The sequence below is a fragment of the Triturus cristatus genome, chromosome 4_1 (assembly GCF_964204655.1).
Source record: "Triturus cristatus chromosome 4_1, aTriCri1.1, whole genome shotgun sequence".
In the NCBI taxonomy this organism is placed as follows: Eukaryota; Metazoa; Chordata; class Amphibia; order Caudata; family Salamandridae; genus Triturus; species Triturus cristatus.
This window is the reverse complement of record NC_140585.1, coordinates 571589116-571608484: the sequence shown is the minus strand read 5'-3', so window position 1 is coordinate 571608484 and position 19369 is coordinate 571589116. Positions and strand designations below refer to the sequence as shown.

Below are 19369 nucleotides of genomic sequence, written 5' to 3'. Positions count from 1 at the left end.
TGCCCGCAGCCATGCCGCCAATGTTTGTGTCCATGTTGACTAAGCTTGTCTTCATCACCCGCATGTGCCTCTGGACTGACATAACTGCCTTTGATTGCAGGCGCTGTTGCTTCAACATTTGGCCCTCGAGCCCCAAGAAGACACCATGGCCGTCAGTGGGTGCTGGTGGACTCTGGACACGCGACCTGCGGCGCCCTCTTGCTCCCGTCTGTGCTGCCTGTGAGGTGTGGGGCACAGTGGGATGGCTCCCTTCCTGGGGCCCGGTGCGGTCTTCTGGGCCCATGCTGTCGTCTGACGAGGTGTCGAAGGCTCGTAGCCTGGCTGCTGGACGCCTCCTCATTCTCACACCTGCAAGCGGAGATGTGGCCGGTGATTCGAACATGAGTGGCGATGCTGGCTGTGGTTGTGGTGATGCTGGCTCTCGGTGAGGTGATGCTGGCTCTGTGTGCGGCGAGGCTGGCTGTGTTGGTGGTGCGGCTGCAAGTGGGCCTGCTCCTTGGTCTGAACTCGTGCTGGCTAGAGGTGATTTTTGTGGCCGGTGTGCCGTCTCCCCTGCAGCATGCCCTGTACTGCATGATGTCACATCTGTGGACAGAAAAACAACATTGGCTCAGTGTCCCCGAAGGGCTGCATTGCAAGCGTCACAATAAATCATTTCACATTCCAATCTGTCCTCTGTCTCCTTGTGCCTCGAGTGCGTGACATGCCTTGTTGCCCTGTAACATTTACGTCATGGTTAGTGTTGCCCTGACTACATCTCCCGGAATGCATTGCCTGTCTGCACTGACACGTGTGGACTGCAGTGTGATTCTCGTTTCACAATGGGGAATGTGGGATAGGGGTAGGGGAGGCTACATTGCTGTGCTTTCGTCTTACCTTGGTGTGTTGCGGCTCTGGCAGAGCTGTCGGCGTCCCCAAGACCCACGACGCTCTCTTGCTCGATTGTGGCCGCCACCAGCTCCTCCAGTTCGGTGAGGGCAGGTGCCCTGTTGGTTCCACCTCCGGTCTGGCTGGCCTCCTTCTGGATGTCGCCCATCTTCCTCTTGGTCACAATCCTCAGGTCATACCAGCGCTTTTTGAGGACCTCAATGTCCCTGTGGGTCACTCCCACAGCATTGACCTGCGCCTGGATGGCCAGCCATATGTTGCGCTTTTCGGCCTCAGGCACTTGCAGGGATTGCCTCCCAAACAGCTTCTGGTGCTGCTTCACCACCTCCTCCACCAGCACCTGGAGTTCCTTGGGGCTGAATTTGAGCTTCCTCCTCCTTTCCCCTCCGTCTTTCTGTGTTCTCTGGCTGGACATGCTGTTCGTTTCCCGCTCGCACATGCAACTGCTCCCTGCCTCTCCTCTGCACTCCAAGCCTCTCCAGGGTCGGCTAATTATGTACACCTGCCTGGGTGTGGCCACTTCGGCTAATTGTGTACACCTGCCTGGGTGTGGGCAGTTCCTGGTTGGGTGGGCTGTCGTTGCACAGGATTAGCTGTTTCGTCAAGTCATGTGATGTTATTTACCGAATCCGTACATACCGATTCGGTATTTTCCGATTCGGTAGATACCACCTCGGTATTTTCGGATTCGGTAGATACCACCTCGGTATTTTCCGAATCGGTAATTATCACCTCGGTATTTACCGAATCGGTGAATTCCGATTCGTATTTACCGAATGTTACCGAATCGGTAACTGTTACCGAATTTTTACCTACATATAACTTACCGATTCTAATTTACCGATTCGGTACGGCTCGGTATTTAAGAACCGGTAAAATTTATTTACCTACATGAGGCCCTTAATCACCTAAAGGCTGAATAAGGAGTGATCACTTATCTGAAGCAGACCTTCCCTCTTGAAGTAGAAGAGACACGTCTCCAGTAGCTCATGGACTAACCCAGTTGCCTACTCTACTCGGGCAAACGCTGTATACCGCCTACATGGTGCTGTTCTACATACCCCTGTATCTTTTGTCATTGTAATGGAAAGGAACTGGTCTTCCTACTTTTGTCACACGAGGAAAGTGTGATCTTGCTGCTTTTAACCTTCTACGTGCTAACTTACTACAGACTGGGAGAGCTGGAACAGCCAGTCATTTCTGCCATATGCCCACACTTACCTAGTGGTGGTGTTCACCCCATAGTATGCATTGAGCCCAGGCCAGCCCTGGCACTCGAAGGGCCATGATTCAGTCCCTGGTCCCACAGCATGTCGGTATAGGCACCAGCGTTCAGGCTGGTTTCGCAGGGCAGACAATGGACACGCCAGGGAAATTCAAGCCTTGCTCTGGTGGTTTGACAAGGCAAGATAGATATCTTAAAAGTATATATATATGTTGAGATGCTAGAAAATACCCTTCCCCCGCTCTTCCTCCACAGTCTCTGCAAGCAAATTGAATGATAGTTCCCATTTATTAATGCATTCCCAGCCCAGGTTTCACTGAAGTGGATAGGAACTTTGTTCCAGATACAGCTTGAGTCCTACTGCACATTTGAGTTATGAGGCCTAGAAATGGCGTTTGCTATTAGTGTCTACCTGATAAAAACAAGGTGATAGTTGGAATCCTTGAAAACTCCACCAATAATCACTTTGGGATGCTTTCCAGTCCATCATTTTTTTCTCTCCATACCCCACCGATAGTGACCAACTATATGCAAATCAGCTGTGTTTCTGCTTCAATATGAACAGTTCATTCCTAACTACTAGGCCCCATCTATCTGAATGACAACTCCAGACACGTTTTAACGTCTTTGGGACATATCAGTGAGGTGCAGCTGGAGTCCTAAGGTACAGTCAGTTACAAGACCCTATGCTTGAACTAATTTAATCTATGGTCTGATTAATGAGCTGCATTCCAGTCTACTGTTATTTATTGGCTACTGTCCTTCTATAGATCGAGAGAAGTGATAAAGGACATACATACGACTTTATTCGCTCTCCAGTAGGGACACTTAAGTCCTATCTCCCAGACCAGTTTAGCCTGTGGCTCAAGGTTGTATTGACCAAAGGTCTGGTTTATCTAGACCTGTTGTAAAATTAGGTCCCGTCTTGTTTAAGGAAAGAAAACAGGATCTAGGCTCCCATTGATGCCCATAGAGGTGGGCTCTATTGTGAAGTCCAGGAAGAGGACGGGCTTTTTCTTAGAGGAGAATGACCTCCAGCGGTAAGAGGCTTCCTTCCTCAATTAAGTCACGTTGAGCAGAATCCTTCTTACTGGGATCTTGGATCTTCTCATAAACCTTGGTGCCTAGAGGAGCCACTGCTAGGTAGCAGCTGCTCTGTGCTGGGGTCTTATCAGTACTGACAGATATTTGTCCTGCAATGGGTTTCATGTCACTGCTTCCCTACTCATGTAGAGACACCACCAATTGGTCTGTTTATCCAAACCAGCATACATTTCTTGTGCCTACCAGTTTTGAGTTCCATACCAAAAGGATTAAAGCAGACTGAAGAATATCTTTCCATTAGATCACCCCAAGTCTGAGAGATCCTCTGGTCTGTCAAGGAAGACATGGGAAGTTTGACTCTCCACTCACTGGAAGGAAATGAGGAGATGGACTTTGCCCCTTAAGACTGTGCTTACAGATAGATATTGTTTGACCATTTATTTTCTGGGGAAGATTGAAGATCTTTCTCTTCTGGGATTGCTCTTTCTCTGTAAGCCACTACCAGTCACAGAGGGATGGTTCTACTTTTCATTGCCATGGCTCCAGTTCCCTAGATATTATCACCCAAAAAGGTTTGGTTGTGTGTTCTAGATTTGTTTCCCAACACTAGAGTACTCCTCTGAAGCTACTACGAGGTCACAACTGTGTATCAAACCACTGAGAACCAAGCACCACTGTATTTTTATCTTGAAGTTTGCACCTGTCCTGCACTTAACCAACATGGTTTGTAATGTTTTTGCTACTGCCAGTAAGCACACACAGTACAATCAACCAAGAACCAGTAAGCATTTCAAGGGGTCCTGGTATTAAGTGTGTACTGTGGGGAGTGGTTGTTTTGGGACAATTAACAAGAACTGTACTTAGTTTGGACCTGCTCCGTCCAACTACTCAAAATGACTTGTTTTTATAAAGACACTAACAGTATATACAATGGGTACAATTTACTGTGCTTAAACTTCCAGTTTAACAAACCTTTTATTCAGTAATCAAGGCACATTTATTTTTCCAGATAACAAAAGATTTTGCAGGTCCATTGTACATCATTTCTACTCTATTGATATGTTTTATGAGTACACCAGGTTCAATATAACCACAGTTGCGTGATTTGAAGTTCAATCTACTTGAAAAATCCAGTAGTCCATTAATGAACTATCTCATTAGACCGGAGGCCAGAAGACAAGCTTGTCGTACTACATTAAATCATATGATTACAGCCAACACTGGTATTTAAGGGATAGCATGCTTCTTCAGGGCTGAGCACCTCGTAGTCTAAGACGGAGATAAATCTATTCACATAATAGCAAATCACACAACACAAATAATAATTCACCTTGCTGAACATGATACATTACATTACAATACAAACACATTCTTAGAAGCTGACTGTATCCATTCTTGTTATTAATGGTGAAACACTCAAAGTGATAGCTCCCTATATAACTGGCCATTCATTTCTCATATATTTGATATTTTACAATCTTCACTCCTGATACATAATTGTAAGTTTAATATATAATATCATATCCAAATCTATTTCACATAGTCTGTTCTAGAGTGTTGTGAATCTAAATCTAAATAATATTTTTTGGAAGTCTCAAACATAGACTGATATAGTATTGATCCAGCCACATTCAGTTTCTCACGAAACTGCTATTCAATTTGGTTACCATCTTGTTAAATGCAGTCTCGGGTTAGTTGCTAGGTAACTCTTAAACTCAATGATACCAAAACCTTGCACTAGTTTTGCATATTACTACCTACCATACTTTCATTAGTAACTATATACTAGAAAATATATCCTCCGAGCAAGACAAATTAAAATCCATTGAGGATTTCCTATTATCTACATGCAACTTTCATAACATAAAGCCTATAATAAAAAACATAAAAAATAGCAAAAAGAAGACACCGAGACAGAACAATACATAACTCTACTGAACACACAATACATCAATCACAGTTTACTAACTCTGAGAAACTCCACTGATGTTTATTCTTCTTCTAATTTACCCTTAAACAGTAAATTGCAGAATAAATGTGCAAAATTAAAGCGGATTTTAAGTCCACAGTTTTCTAACGGAAACCAAGGTATTATCTAAGCTAAGAGAACATCTGGTCAAAGGGCACACATATAAGGGTACAGCGCATTTGGTATTAGATATGCAAATGAAATCAAACCAGCTACTTATGAGGTACAGGATCATCTATAAAACAATTTACTTTAACAGTGTGCTGGCTTGAGTATTAAACAAAATTGACTAAATGCAGGTATACTAGGGTACAAAATCACATTCCGGAGAGCTGAAGCTCTGTGACACTCAAAGATATGTGATCAGTCAAATTAAAAGCTGGATACCTGGCCAACTCAAAGGTGGTTTCAGATGTGATATCTGTATCTATTGTTGACCCATGATAAAAGTAAGACATTCTTTCACTTTGATAATACTACAGTGTTAGAAATCTGAGAAGTTATTAAAGTGAGAATGAGAGGCTAAATAGCCAACAGCACGAATTGAGAGAGTAATACGCCTCTGGGTGGAACCCCTCTTCATGTATAGTTTAAGAAAATTGAAACAATATGTGTTCCAGAGAGCTGTGCTGTCAAGCAGACCTAAAAACATAGGGGGAAGAGTTGATTACAAAATAATAATAGGCTGTGACTGACACGCCCTTTGGAGCCCATTAACACTGGTGTGCCTTCCCACAACTTGACACACAAGCATCCCTGATCTGTTTTCTGGAGATTGTGCTGACTCTTTCAATGAATGACCTGTTCAACTTCTTCCAAAGTATTGGTATAGTTACTCCGAAACATAAATGCGTCACACTTTGCCTCTGACAGACCTTCTGTTCTCATAATGTTGATGTGATGGTGAATATAACTGAACTACCCAAAAACTGTAGAGGCTGCTGCAGGCCCTGAACCCCCCCAGACCATGATGAGATTGGCAATAGAAGATAGTCACTTGGTAGTGTTAAGAGACTACTTCACCTAGTTTTAAAGGTCAGAACGCGACGGAAAAAAGTGCTGTTTGATGGAGAGAAGGGTGAGTTGGACCTTCTGAGGTATACACTGAGCAAAAGGATTACTTTATTGGAATGGTGTTGATGGGATGTAGCACTCCATCAGCCAGGGAGGCAGTAAACAGAATGTTCTATTGCCATTGTTGGCTTTACTCACAATGGTATGGGAGAAATTAATATATGTATACATTTGGTGTGGATTATTTAATAACGCCCGTGTTCTACACATTTTCCTGCCTCCTCCCATGAACTTTGACTCTCTTCCCCTACACCTTTTGGCTGCCGATCCCACACAAAATTATGGCTTATTCGGAAACACAGATGTATCTTGCTTACATTAAAGAAAGAAGTTTGATCTTTGCAATCAACATCCGGTATTATTAAAAGAGTAAGACCTTGGTAAATGCCTGACATTTCAGCAGCCATGTAATCCATTGTTTAGAGTGGTAAAAGATGGAGAGATATGATAACTGTTTTTAAAGTCTGAGCTTCCCAACTCGCTTCAGCATTAACTATCACTTTGCAATTGACTCGGGAGCATTGAAATATGTCATACATTATGCTTAATTGATAACATGCGCATTACCAACCTCTTAGGACGTGACTAATCTTAATTTGCAGTAATAATTCTATTGTAAAAGATAGTCAAGCTTTCTTGGCAGGTTGTTTTGCAAAACCAATTTCGCAGGAGAAAGTTCTTTTTCATATTAAAGTGTATTTCTATTTTCATAACTGATGTAAAAAAACAACTGTTTTTTTTTTTAGATAATAGTGGTTTCTGTGAATTTATACTTCATGATTACTTCGTTTAATTTTCTAACACAACATACATAATTCATCGTACAGTTTTTTATGTCATTATTGTAAAATCGATCTTTTTTCATTGGAGATTGCAATTTAGCGGAAGATGGATGTAGATAGTGCGAATAGGCTTGGTAATAGGCCACGGTTTTTGAGTCTAGAGTCTATGATATAGTATTGCATTAACTGAATCAAGTTCCATGTACTTGAGTGAAATGTTATCATTGATCTAAAATGCCCACTCAGCGAAATGTGTACATTTGAATTCACTTGAATTTGAATACACTTGTTGTGTATATATATGTATATATAGATATATATATATATAGAGAGAGAGATGTGGCTGTGATACTTCAAACACCGCAGTGTTGTGATGTTTGTACATCTAATTTATGATCATGTTACTGTTCAGGAATGTATTTATATTTCAGCATGCTGTGGCTGTAGTACTTCAAACACTGCAGTTTTTGCATATACGGCATGACATTGAAATCGGTGAATTCAGTTGCAGCAGTGATATTCATGCTATTAAGTGATTTTCTACTTAAAGATGGTTAATGTCTTGTTTACAGTGTACAGAGAAACTCTACAACTTGGCATTATTCAATTTATATGTAATAAGATGTCAGTATGGAGGAAAGCATTTGTGGGCAGAACAGCTAAGGGTAAATGGGCATCGAAATGGGGAAGATATTAGAAAAAATTCAGAGTTGAGCAAATCATAATGACTTAATGATGTCATGATGGGAATTTCTTTATGTAATTGTGCCTTTACAATAATGCAAGAGGTGGTGGGAAATAGGGCTGTTTCCCTTTACATATGACACTCTACACTGACTCTATGGCCCAGTTGAAGGCTTCAGCCAAAATGAGTAGTTCTGTTTTGCTTTTTGGCACACATGCAATTTGCCTTATGAAAACTAAATAAATATTGCAGCAAAACCTCTAACTTCCTACTGTGCCATCTTCCTGTGTTGCCCGTTGGTATCAGTCAAGCATTCCTGCCTGTGGGACATTTAGGAAGTCCTGATACAACATTATTTACACAGTATGATAGAACTGCTTCAAGAACTGCAGAGAATAGATTTATTTAACATTTAAAGAATTAAATAGTTGACTTCTAGAGAACCTCCACATATTCTTGGTATGTTGTATAGTAAACAAGTGTTTTTTTTTTTTATAGGAATCCAGATACTGATGCACATCGGTTTCCAAGAACATCAGGTAAACCACCAGACCCCGGACCGTCCACTATTAGTAAAAGTAGAACTACAGATACATTTAAAATTGAGCAGCAGGCGCCTGGAAGGAGCTTTTCATCTATGAACTTGAGAGACTCCAAGACTGAATTTAAAGAGGAACAGAAGCCTAGCATGATGCCCAGTTTTCTTACGGAGAGCAACCCCCTCAGTGCAGTATCATCAGTGGTAAATAAGTTTAGTCTTTTTGATGTAAAGTCTGACATGGATGCAGCTCAGGAAGACTCCACCAGGAAACCGGTTGCTCTCAAGGAGCAGGGGAAGCAAGAGGAGCCTAAATCCCCAAAGCTAGCACCTCAGCAGCAAGGGCAAGTTCCACATCAAAAACAACATATTGGGCCTACAAAAACATCTTCTCAACAGCAACAGCAGATGGGAAGGCCTGTACCTCAGCATTCAGCTGCAGCTATTCAGGAATCTAGGACACCAGGTGCTTCCCAACAGAATCCTGCTAAGCCATCAGCACAAGTCCAAGACTCTGCAAAACCATTACCATTGTCCACAAAGCCATCACCACTTCAACATGCTGGACCTTCAGCTGCATCTTCTAAGCATCCAACTCCTTCAAAACCACCTCCACAGCACCCTGAAACAGTAACACAAAGTGCACAAGTGGCAGAAACTTTACAGCAACACGGACCTGTGAAACATCTACCACAGCCAGCAGGATCTGCAAAACAGACTTTTCTACAAACTGGACCCCCAAAGGTGTTGCCACCTGCAAAACAAGATTCTCATCCAGCAGGATCTGTAAAGCCATCACATCAACCACTGGGGCCACCCCGACAAACGGAGCCTACAAAATATGGGGCTCAACAAGCTCCACCCGCTAAAACAGCTGAGCACCCTCAGCCTGCTGATCCATCACCTCAACAACGAGCAACTGCAAAACATTTCCCTCAAACAGGACCTACAAAAGCACCGGCAAAGCAGCCAGAACCTTGCACTTCATCAAAGGTGTCGTCTCAGGCACCAGCCCAAAAACATGCACATTTACCAGACCAGCGACTGGGTTCTGGAACACAAACACACGAGCAAACAAAAGTTGCTGTGCTAAGTACAGACCCACCCTCGCAGAAAACCATGTGTCCTCTTTGTACAACCACTGAACTGCTGCTGCACACGCCAGAAAAAGCCAACTATAACACTTGCACCCAGTGTCAAATTACGGTATGCAGCTTGTGTGGCTTTAATCCCAACCCACATATGACAGAGGTGAGTGTTTGATATGGTATTTATGTATACGAACATATATAAGGTTTTAGCTAAAGATATACTTTATTGATGTTGAATTAATATTCATATTGATGTTGATTTTGATTTAATATTCTTATTGTCCAATTCCAATTTTATGACATATATATTGGAACCCCATGCCCCAAGTGATAACTGTCTACAGTCACCTTCCGAGAGCAGTCTTCAACATTCTGAAAGATCACCGTAGGCAAAGAGGCAAGCAGAGTAAGGCTTAACAAGGAGAAAGCAGCTTTTCTACAGCACAGATTGCAATGCTGATTAATTTTTCACACAATCGCATTGTACAACTGTTAAAGAAAGACAACCTTAACACAGCTAACACAAGTGTGCATAAAAATGGAACATCTCCTACATCAGTCGAAATCCATACAATGTGTATTGAGCAGTATTACCATTGTTCTCTAAAAAAAAAAGAACAATAGTTATCTTGTCACAACATTAACTGTACAATCTGTATGCAGGATGCACGTTTCCCTCAGCAATTCATTTTAAGAGCAAATAATAGGTTATTGTTAGTGCTCACATTTTTATGGATCTCCTTGAGCACAAGAATGTTCCCAACAAAAGATCTATCCCCCATAGTGAGCCTTCCATGACAACTACATGGTCGCATTTCTAAATGTTTTTGCCAGATGAGGTCAATTTCTGGGATAGTTAAGAAGGGGTGTTGTGATGCAGCACTTTATGGGTTTAACAGGGAATTTTCTGATGAATCATGGACTCGTAGGTTAACCATTTGAGAGGTTGGAGGTCAGGGTAGATATGATCTCTTTTTTTAGAGCCAGTGATGAGCCTTGCTGCCACATTCAAGGTAGCCTTAAGCGGAGTTATTTTGCTTTCAGGAGCACCACAAGAGTAGCATTACCGTGGTCTAATTTGGATGTCACAAGTGTTCGAACCACTGTTTTGAGATCTGCTGTGAGAAGGAAAGGTTTTTGTTTCCTTAGTATATGTAGTTGATAGTTAGCTCCCCTAGTGGTGGCACTGATGTGCTTTTGCATGGAGAGGCTATTTATTGTCCAGGGTATTTCCTAGGGTTTGAGCTGAGTCACTGATGTGAGGGGTACAGTTCAAGGCAGTAAGATGTGGAAGCCAGTCTTTAATATTAGTGGTGATCTGAGATTAATAGGAATTCTGTTTTGAGTACATTGAGTTTGAGATGGTTACGGGTCAGCCAATGTTGCATTTTTGTCAATTTGTTATTACAGGTGCTTATGTCATTGTGCAAGGTCATTTTCATGTAGACTTGAGTATCTGCATACATGTGATAGAAGATGTGAGAGAGTTTGAGGATTTTGGTCAGGGGCTCCATGTACAGTATCTGGGAGAGAGTGAATCCTTGGGGGGACAACTATTGTAACTGCGGACTGGTTGGAAAGAGCAGAAGTGATTATTTTGCGCTGAGATCTGTTGTGAAGGAAGGCGGAAAACCATTTTAGTACGATACCAGAGAGACCCATACTGTGTTCTAATAGATGCAAAAGAGTTTCATGGTTGACAGTGTCTAACGCAGCTCATAGGTCAGATAGGATTAGAAATCTAGATTTGTTATGATCAAGTGAACGTAGAGCGACGTCAACAATGTGAACTAGGGCAGTTTCGGTGTTATGACTCCGGATTGACATTGGTCAAGGAGATGCAATTTCTCAATGTGATTGTAAAGCTCTATGTGCACACCTTTTTCTAGGAGTTTGGCCATAGTTGGGATGTTGCATCTAGGGCTGTAGTTGTTGTGGTCAGAATGGTCGGCGCTAGTTTTTTTTAAAGATAGAAGTTACTTGTCTGCTTTTTAGGCATTCAGGTATGGAACCTTGTATAAGTGAAGCACTGATATTCCTAGTGCATAAGGGGAGTAGGAGGTGACTTGACTCATTCAGGAGTTGGAGGGGATTGTTGAAATGGTAAGAGTATTTCAGAGAAATTAGAGATTTTGAGATGCCACTTTCATCGAAGGTTTTAAAGCTGAACCAGGCAGCATTGTTTTTTGGTTTGTGGGAAGAGGTTATTGAGCCTTCTTCCAGAACATGAGTGGGGAGAAGGGGGGTTGCACATGGTAAGAGTTTCAAAGTATTCTGGATCTCTGTGTTGATTAACATGGTTTTCTCTACAAAGAAGGAGGCAAACTTTTCACAGTTAGTATTAGTTTTGGTGACAGAAGATGGGGCATTGCATTCCCTGTTCATTAGATTTTTTGACAATTTCATATAGTTTTTTGGGTTGATTAAATACTGTATCAAGTTGACTTAGAAAGAAAGCTGTTTTGAGTTTTGAATGTGCCTGTTGTAGGCGCTCCGTCTTTAGACGTGTGAGGTTAGACAGAGTTGGTGTGTGTCTCCATGTTCTTTCAGCAAGTCTGAGGCTACAGCATTCATTGCTGAGGTTATAGTTGAACCAGGGATTTGATCTTTTGAACAGGACTCTCTTTAATTGTTTGGGAACAATGGTATTTATGATTTTATTTCATAGAGTTCAAGTAGTGATCAGTGAAGTCATGAGCGTCATGCATGTTGGTGGGGAAAGCAGGTTGTAGTCACTAATGACAGACAGACTGAGTGGGTTGATTTTGCGGGTGTCTCCGACTCATTGTTTGGATTTAATAGGTTGGCCCTTAAATAAAACTGCTCTTTCAGATATGAAGAAGGTGATGCAATGGTGGTCAGTCCAGTCACAAGGTAGGATTCATTCAATTTGAATAGTGTTTTCTTAAGTAATGATACGATCTAAGGTGGCCTTTTTGTGTATGGTTGGGCCTGTTGCAGGCTTGGATAGGGTTGAGGTCATGGAGGAAGGATTTAAAACTATTAACAAGAAGGTCGCTGGTGTTGATCCAGTATATGTTGAAGTCGGCAAGAAAAATCAGGTTGTTACGCTTTTCATTATTGGAGGAGATGAGCTCCATGATCTGTTCGATAAATGTGTAGGTGTCACCAGGAGCTTGGTAAATCATGTGGAAAACACCAATAATTGTCATTGGTGGTAAAGTTGATCCTAAGGTATTTGCAGGAGGAAAGAGATAGAAAATGTGTTTCTTTCATAGTTAACATAGCCCTGTCTATACCGGCTAGGCCCCCCCTAGAACGACCTGAATGGTCTACTCTGATGATGTCAATACTGGGAGAGAGTAGTTTTTCCAGAATTGGGGATTCTGAATCATTCAAGCAGGTTTCAGTGAGTATAAGGATGTCAAGTGTGAGTATAAAATCAGATATGTCAGCTGTGTGTTTCACCACTGAGTGAACATTGAGTAACTTGCATTTCAGGGACGTTTTAGTGGTATTAGTTGAAGTATGTGAGATGGGTACTTGTTTGAGGTTATTGTTATTGATGTACTGGAGGTAGGGTGGGATTCCTTGTGGGTGTGGGTAATGATAGTCTGATTTTTTTCAGCTGGTGCCACTTGGTCCGTAATATCACAATTGTAAGTGGCGAGGAGGTAGAGGATATTGTAATTTGATAACTGTCTAACTAGCCTATTGGATCGTGAGGAGTGGTCAAGATTCGGTTTACAGCTCCAGCTAGGTCATGATGCCCAGGTATTTAGAGGTCTAGGAGCAGTGTGGCAATTGGGAATTGGGATGTTGTGATTGTGGAGGTGAGTATTGTGTAGGGACCAGATATGCTTCAGATTGGAAGTGATAGGCACTAGTTTAAGGATGTCAACCCTAATCAAGTGTACTTCGGATTGTATGTTATCTATCATAGAGTGTGTGTGTGGCAATTCTTGTTCCGTTCTTGGGAGGTGCAACATATGTAACTACTGGCAACATTTCTAATCATTGGCTCGTATCATAGGTTTCATTGTCAGACCACCAAATGTTTATTTAAATTGCTCAGGCCATTCTGAGTGAAATAAAATTCTGTCAGTGTTTAGTTTTGTCCAGCCGAACATATGATCTCACTTCCTTCTACCAAAATACATTATTTATGCTATATTCTTTATTTTAACCACTTTATTGAAAGCATAATATTTGCTTGATGCTGACCTGCCTTTGTAAGCCAGATTGCATAGTGTCAATAACAATCAAGCGATCAGGCCATTTGTGTATATTAGCACTTTTATGGGCCTGTCAATAATTCTAGATGGGAATCCCTTTGCATCCACCAAAATATGGAGTAAATTGGTCCATAAAAGGGCAAATGAGTGGAGCGAGGACCATTTTAAATTTCTATCTGTTTCGGAACCTCATAGTTTGCTACTTGTAAGATAATGTCTTTGCATGATCAACCCCATTTTCTTGGACTGATGCTGTTTTTTTTACTTTGTGCACTGGCCTCTGCTAACCAGACCCTCATCATGTGCTCTGACCCCTAAACAATGTCAAAATTGGCTATTCTCTTTATTGGCACTTTTAGCTTTCCTATAAGTCCCTAGTAAATGCTAAAAAGTGTATCCAGGACCTGTAAGTTAAACGCCACTAATGATTGCAGCACGTTTTGTGTCACCACTAAAGTGACAATACAGATAATTTCTGCAGGCCTGCCATCAGTAACTTGACTTTGCAGGTTTTAACTGCAAATTTGATCTATCAAAATAAATCCTTTGGACAGGCCTAAACCCTCATTTTCAATATGAAGTCATCCCTAAGTACACCTTAAATGCCCAGAAGGCATTATGCATAATATGTAAAAGCAGGGCATGTAAAGGTTTGATGCTAAACATATCTTTACAGTGACAACACCCTAAAAGCTATTTTCACTAAAGCAAGGTTAGTTGTACCATAGGAAAGCACTGGGATACATTATAAAATTTGGTAAGGTTTATCTCCACCTAGGAAACCAGATAAAAAAATCATTGTTGAACCTAGTTTATTGGTAAAGTCGGATTTGCAACCAATATTTGACTAAAGGTACTTATGAAAATCACCTTTTACCTATCCGCTGCCACTAAAGACCCATTTGCATAGGCTTTCAACTGTCACACAGGAGCTGCAATAGCTCCTTAGTGAGGTATGAGTTGGCTTCCAGGGCTGAGGCATAGTGCTTGGATCTGAGGCGGTGTCCTGTTCCTCTAACAAGATGACCTTCTGGGCAGTGCCCCGGAACTTAATTATCTCCATAGGAGCCTGCCCTGAAACAAGCCCCATTCTCCTAGCCAGTCAGGCACCAACCACAATTGCAGAGGAGCTGCCCTCGGAACCAGTTTTGAGTGTCCACAGGGAGGCTTTGGTTATTTCCCTGGTCACACCATTAGGGTGGGTACAGGAGCTATGCACAAGGAGAAGAAGGTTCTGCCATGTTATATTTTGGTAGCGAGGGCACCCTGGTAGTGTTAGCAGTAGCACATAGTACCTTCTGGAACAGTGGGTAGGATTACCTTGGGAATTCTTTCCTTATTGTTTAGGAAGGGATAAGGAGTCCCCCCTGCTCATAGGCACAACTGTGGCACACCTGGGTGCCTTTGTCAGAACACTACTGGGCCTGTAGATGGCAGAAGAAGGATTGCACCTGCTGTTGTAACCTGTAAGGAGAACCCCAAGGGCTTAACCTACTCCCACTTGTACCCATGATTAATAAGTGAACTAAAGGGGCACACAAAACTGCAAGAAGCCCAATAACCTGGAAGAGCTCAGCTGGCCAGTTCCAACTGTATCTGTCATGGACCCTGCTACTGGGTCTGTTAGAGTTAGTCCAGAATCCTATGTGCAGTTCCTGATGTCCTGAAATCCTTGCCTGGTGTCAAATTGGACTTCTCCTCTCCAAGCCTGAAAACGGAAACTTAGACTGGGACTTAGAATCCTTTTCAAGATTTTTTGCCTGGAAACTAGACAGAAGACTAGAACCAAAATGTTAAGCTGATGCATTGAGGCCGTATTGTTGGTTGGCCTGACTTCATCTTGCCTCCTTCTACGTTCTTCTCCGCAACAGCTAATATGTTTCAGAGGGCCAGATGTCAACCAGCATCTGGCAACGTTGAATCCTCTCTGGCTACAGCCTGCAACTTTGCCCCCCTGAGGAAATCTGACTTCCATAAAAGAGTTTAAGTCATAAGGTAGAAGGTAGGAATCTTCATCTGATCCGACACTGAGCAGTATGTGATCGACGCCGGCAGCTTCATGGTCACGAACTCTGGAATTTTCCTGCTTGGAGCTTTTCCTTCCTTCCATTCTTTGACGGCTTCACCAAAACTTCATCCTTTGTCAGTCCTTCGTTGAAGAGCACAGCTTTGTATTCTGCCTGCAGCCTTGCCCTGCTGCGGGCTCTTCCTTTTCAGAAATTTCCAAATGTAACTCTTTGACCTGGACCAATCTGTTCCTTATATCTGACCTATGGTCCATATTGGTCAACATTAAAGCTCACCTTTGTCCCGGTCTAGCTGACCATTGCCCACAGTTGGCGCTTTAGAATGTTTTGTTTGGCTATTTGGATCATCATGCTCTAGCCTATCTTTGGCTATTTAATATTCCTTCCATCATCCTTCTTGGGCCTTGTTAGAAATGGGGTTTCTGGTTGGCTGGGCTATGCAACTAAGCCAGGTTGAACCCCCCACTCTAGTCAGGGTAAGGGAACTACACACCCAAGATAACCCCTGCTTTCCTCCTTTGTAGCTTGCCAGAACAGTCAGGCTTATCCCAGAGGTACTGTGTAAAGTGTTTGCACAACACACACACACACACCAGTGACACACTAGCTACACCACAAAAGAAACTCCACACCAGGTTATATAAAAAATATTACTTGTATTGTAGATAAACACATAGATAACAATCACATAAATCATTGTCACTTTGCCAATTAGGCAATGGTCATAATCTTCATAGAGCATTACAGTAAATGCTTTTAGGATGCACATGTCATAAATAACTCCATTGTATATTCCAGGCAGGTTCTAAAAATGACAATTATTACTTGGTCTTCCCAAGGATTAGAATGACATTGATCCCAATATCAGGCACTTAAATGTAGTGGAGGAAAACACCAGAATTATCACATTCACATGATCATAGCCCTCAATGAACCTAGGGCGTGGCACTCTTGTGCTCCTATTGCACAGTAGGGTTCCGGGTATTCATTATTTTAAAGCCCGTAGGGTATTCGGCCACCTAACCACCTACAACAGTGAGTCCCATCATTGGAGGGGGGAAAAGGTTGAGCGGGACCTCGGTCGAGGATTCCTTTCCTCCCAGCTAACTGAGGCAAAAGTACCCAAAATTCCCCTGATAGTATTACAAAAAGGGAGGGGGGCAGAAGAACTGACGCGGTCCCCCTACAGCCCACGGCAGTATCAATAAATGACTCCCCCCGGTGCCCTGCCTGTTTAAAGAGGTGGGAGGCACGAGGAGCCGCTCATTTGTTGGTGCGCTGAGGCACGTCGGTTCGGCGCTGCTGGCTAGGTGGAGCGAGCAGAGGCGAGGCTCTTGCTTCCGTCGCACAGAAAGCGTCCCCCTCAGTCTCTTCTCATTGGTCCTGGTTTACGCGCGCAGCGGGGCTGCGGCCAAAGCCGTTTCCTCTTCCCGACTGCTGCAGGACTGTGGCGCTTCTGGATGTATTGCCAGGCAACAAGGGGGAATCCTGGCAACCCTTGGGCCTAACGAAACAGCATGCTTCTTTTTCTTACTCTCATTGTCAATTAAAAACTTAGTGCAGAAAGTGGACATATAGTTAGCATGAGTCATAGGCACTGATTAAGAGGAGCTGGGACTAGTGGTGATGAAGGATTCCAGGCTGGATAGGATGAGCCATATACAATGGGGTGGGGGGGTCAAATAATTTTAGAGTCAGATCGACCACACAAGACTTATCAGGGCATTACATGTAATGCTTATTATATGTACAGCTAGAGTCAATATGAAAATATGTGATCTGGATCTAACAAAAAGAATAATATATAATTAGACAAAGTGTAGTTTTGAGCAGTAAGTTAGTTGACGGATGATACCTCCATGCATCGCTTGTGCTAAATGTGGATTGTCAGTGCACCCGTATTTTCAGTGTTTTATTTCTCTCTCAATTTACTCCACATGATCTTGATATAAATGTTTTGATCTTCACATTGTGAACCATAGTACAGCCTCTCACTCACAATATAATGGGGCAAGTCAAACTGTCAAGCTGTAGTGCCATATCTGAAAATGCTGTTGATTTGTTCATGTTAGATCTGTAGAATTAATATGTACATACTTTAGCTAAGCGTAGACGAATAGCCCAACACCCATGCCCATCTTTTCTTCATCTGGTGATGTAAATACAGGGATTAAACATCAGTAGTGTGACACCTCAATCATTCACCCTCTGTGAGGTGATCCGAAAACTACAAGAGCAAACGTCGTTGAGGAGACCAGAATCTTATAAGAGATGTGTCCTTTTGAAAAACCTTATTTAATTCACAAGCAAATATATAAAAAAATATTCTATTCATAGGAAGATTTGAGCGTTTCTAAATTTGAGGTCACTCATCGTCTATACTATATTCTGTATGATGCACATGCAGTGTGTCCAGTAATCAATAAGAGGATGCTAACTTAGTACCTGTTTTAGAGTTCGGAGGATGGGTTTACTCCATCACAAATGTGACAAATCTATCCATCCGCCGTATTACAAGTGCATTATTTCCAATGCACCTGTAGTACGGTCGGGGGGTGGGGGGTACCTGTCATGCTTGTGATGGAGTAACCCATCCTCTGAACTCTAAATCAGGCCTTAATTTTTAGTCTCCAATTTCAAATTACTTCACATTTACAGAACGTTTTTAGAAATTAAATTGTACATTTTGCTTCTTTATTTTTATACCATTTATTAATATTTTATTATTTATTTTTCTAAGCAGTTGCAGAATCCCTGAGTAGGCTTTGCAGACCCCTTTGTGTCCCCAGACCACAGATTAAGAACCACTCTACTAGATCCTAAGGGCAGTCTTGCTGTAGTTCAATCGCTTCACTATATATCCAAAGTCTGTGTGACTGCAACACAGGCCCATTCTGGACTGTCAGCTGGGCCTCCGAGCCAAAGAAAAAGTCCTTCTGCGCCATATTAATGTACTGCCCTAAGTTGTGACAGAGAGAGAAGCAGTTACTTAGAATGCAGTGAAGGCTGTTAATGGAAAGCTTGAGGGTCTAGCAGGCAGAATTACAGCTTTTAAATAGGAGCAGAAAAAAGGCAAGTTTCATGCTGAGCGTTTAACAGCGTAGATGTAAAAAGCGCGTGGCAATTTGTTGTAATTTACAAAAGAGGCAACTCAAAGGGAGTGAGTGATATGTTTCAGCTGTCACAGAGGCAGAAGAAGTCTGCCAGCCGCTTAGTGTGGTTGCAAGTAGACATTCGAGGAAATAAATGTTATTACACAGGCAGGCTGAGCTAATACCATTTAGTAGCGCGTATCTGATGATGAGACCAGGTGTTAATTTAATACAGTGGCACTGTTGATTATTCCTTGGAGGTCCCTGAGGAGTGGAGGTCCTCTAATGGATTGCGCTCTTCCTCTGGTATAGCATTGAATGGGGTAATAATCCTGTGAAGGCGATCATGGTGTTTTTCCATGCTTTGTTACCCACTTTCTCCCCTTCATCCTTTGCAGTCCTGAGTGCCCCCGTTGTGTCACGAGGCAGGAATTTAAAAGCTGATACATTTTTCATTTAAGTTTTGTATTCGGTAGTTCCAGTGTGAATGAATTTAGACAGTTAGCTAGCAAGGGATTCCTTGGCTATTAGATGCTGTTTGTGACCAGACTCTGTTAACAATTAATAACTACCAAAGTTAAATTACCTTTACCCGCACCATCGCATGAGCTCTGCGTTCCAACATGGCTGCTTCAGAACGCACCGCCTCTCACTAAACAGATGGACAGCACTTTGCAAGGCAAAAGTAACATAAAATTGAACTTTTCATAGTCTTCAAGAAATGGTCTTATCTTCTTTCTTAGTGTTGTAATTGCATT

At 42.4% G+C, this 19369-nt stretch overlaps 1 protein-coding gene across 5 annotated transcripts in view; it reads left to right on the top strand.

The window, feature by feature from the left end:
* PCLO (piccolo presynaptic cytomatrix protein) overlaps positions 1–19369 on the top strand; it is a 1384288-nt gene that overhangs the window by 119758 nt on the left and 1245161 nt on the right. For all 5 annotated transcript variants that reach the window (XM_085652900.1, XM_085652897.1, XM_085652899.1 and 2 more), the window contains exon 2: positions 8166–9456. In XM_085652900.1, the coding sequence (XP_085509026.1) occupies positions 8166–9456 (1291 nt within the window). The remainder of the gene's footprint in view (positions 1–8165; positions 9457–19369) is intronic.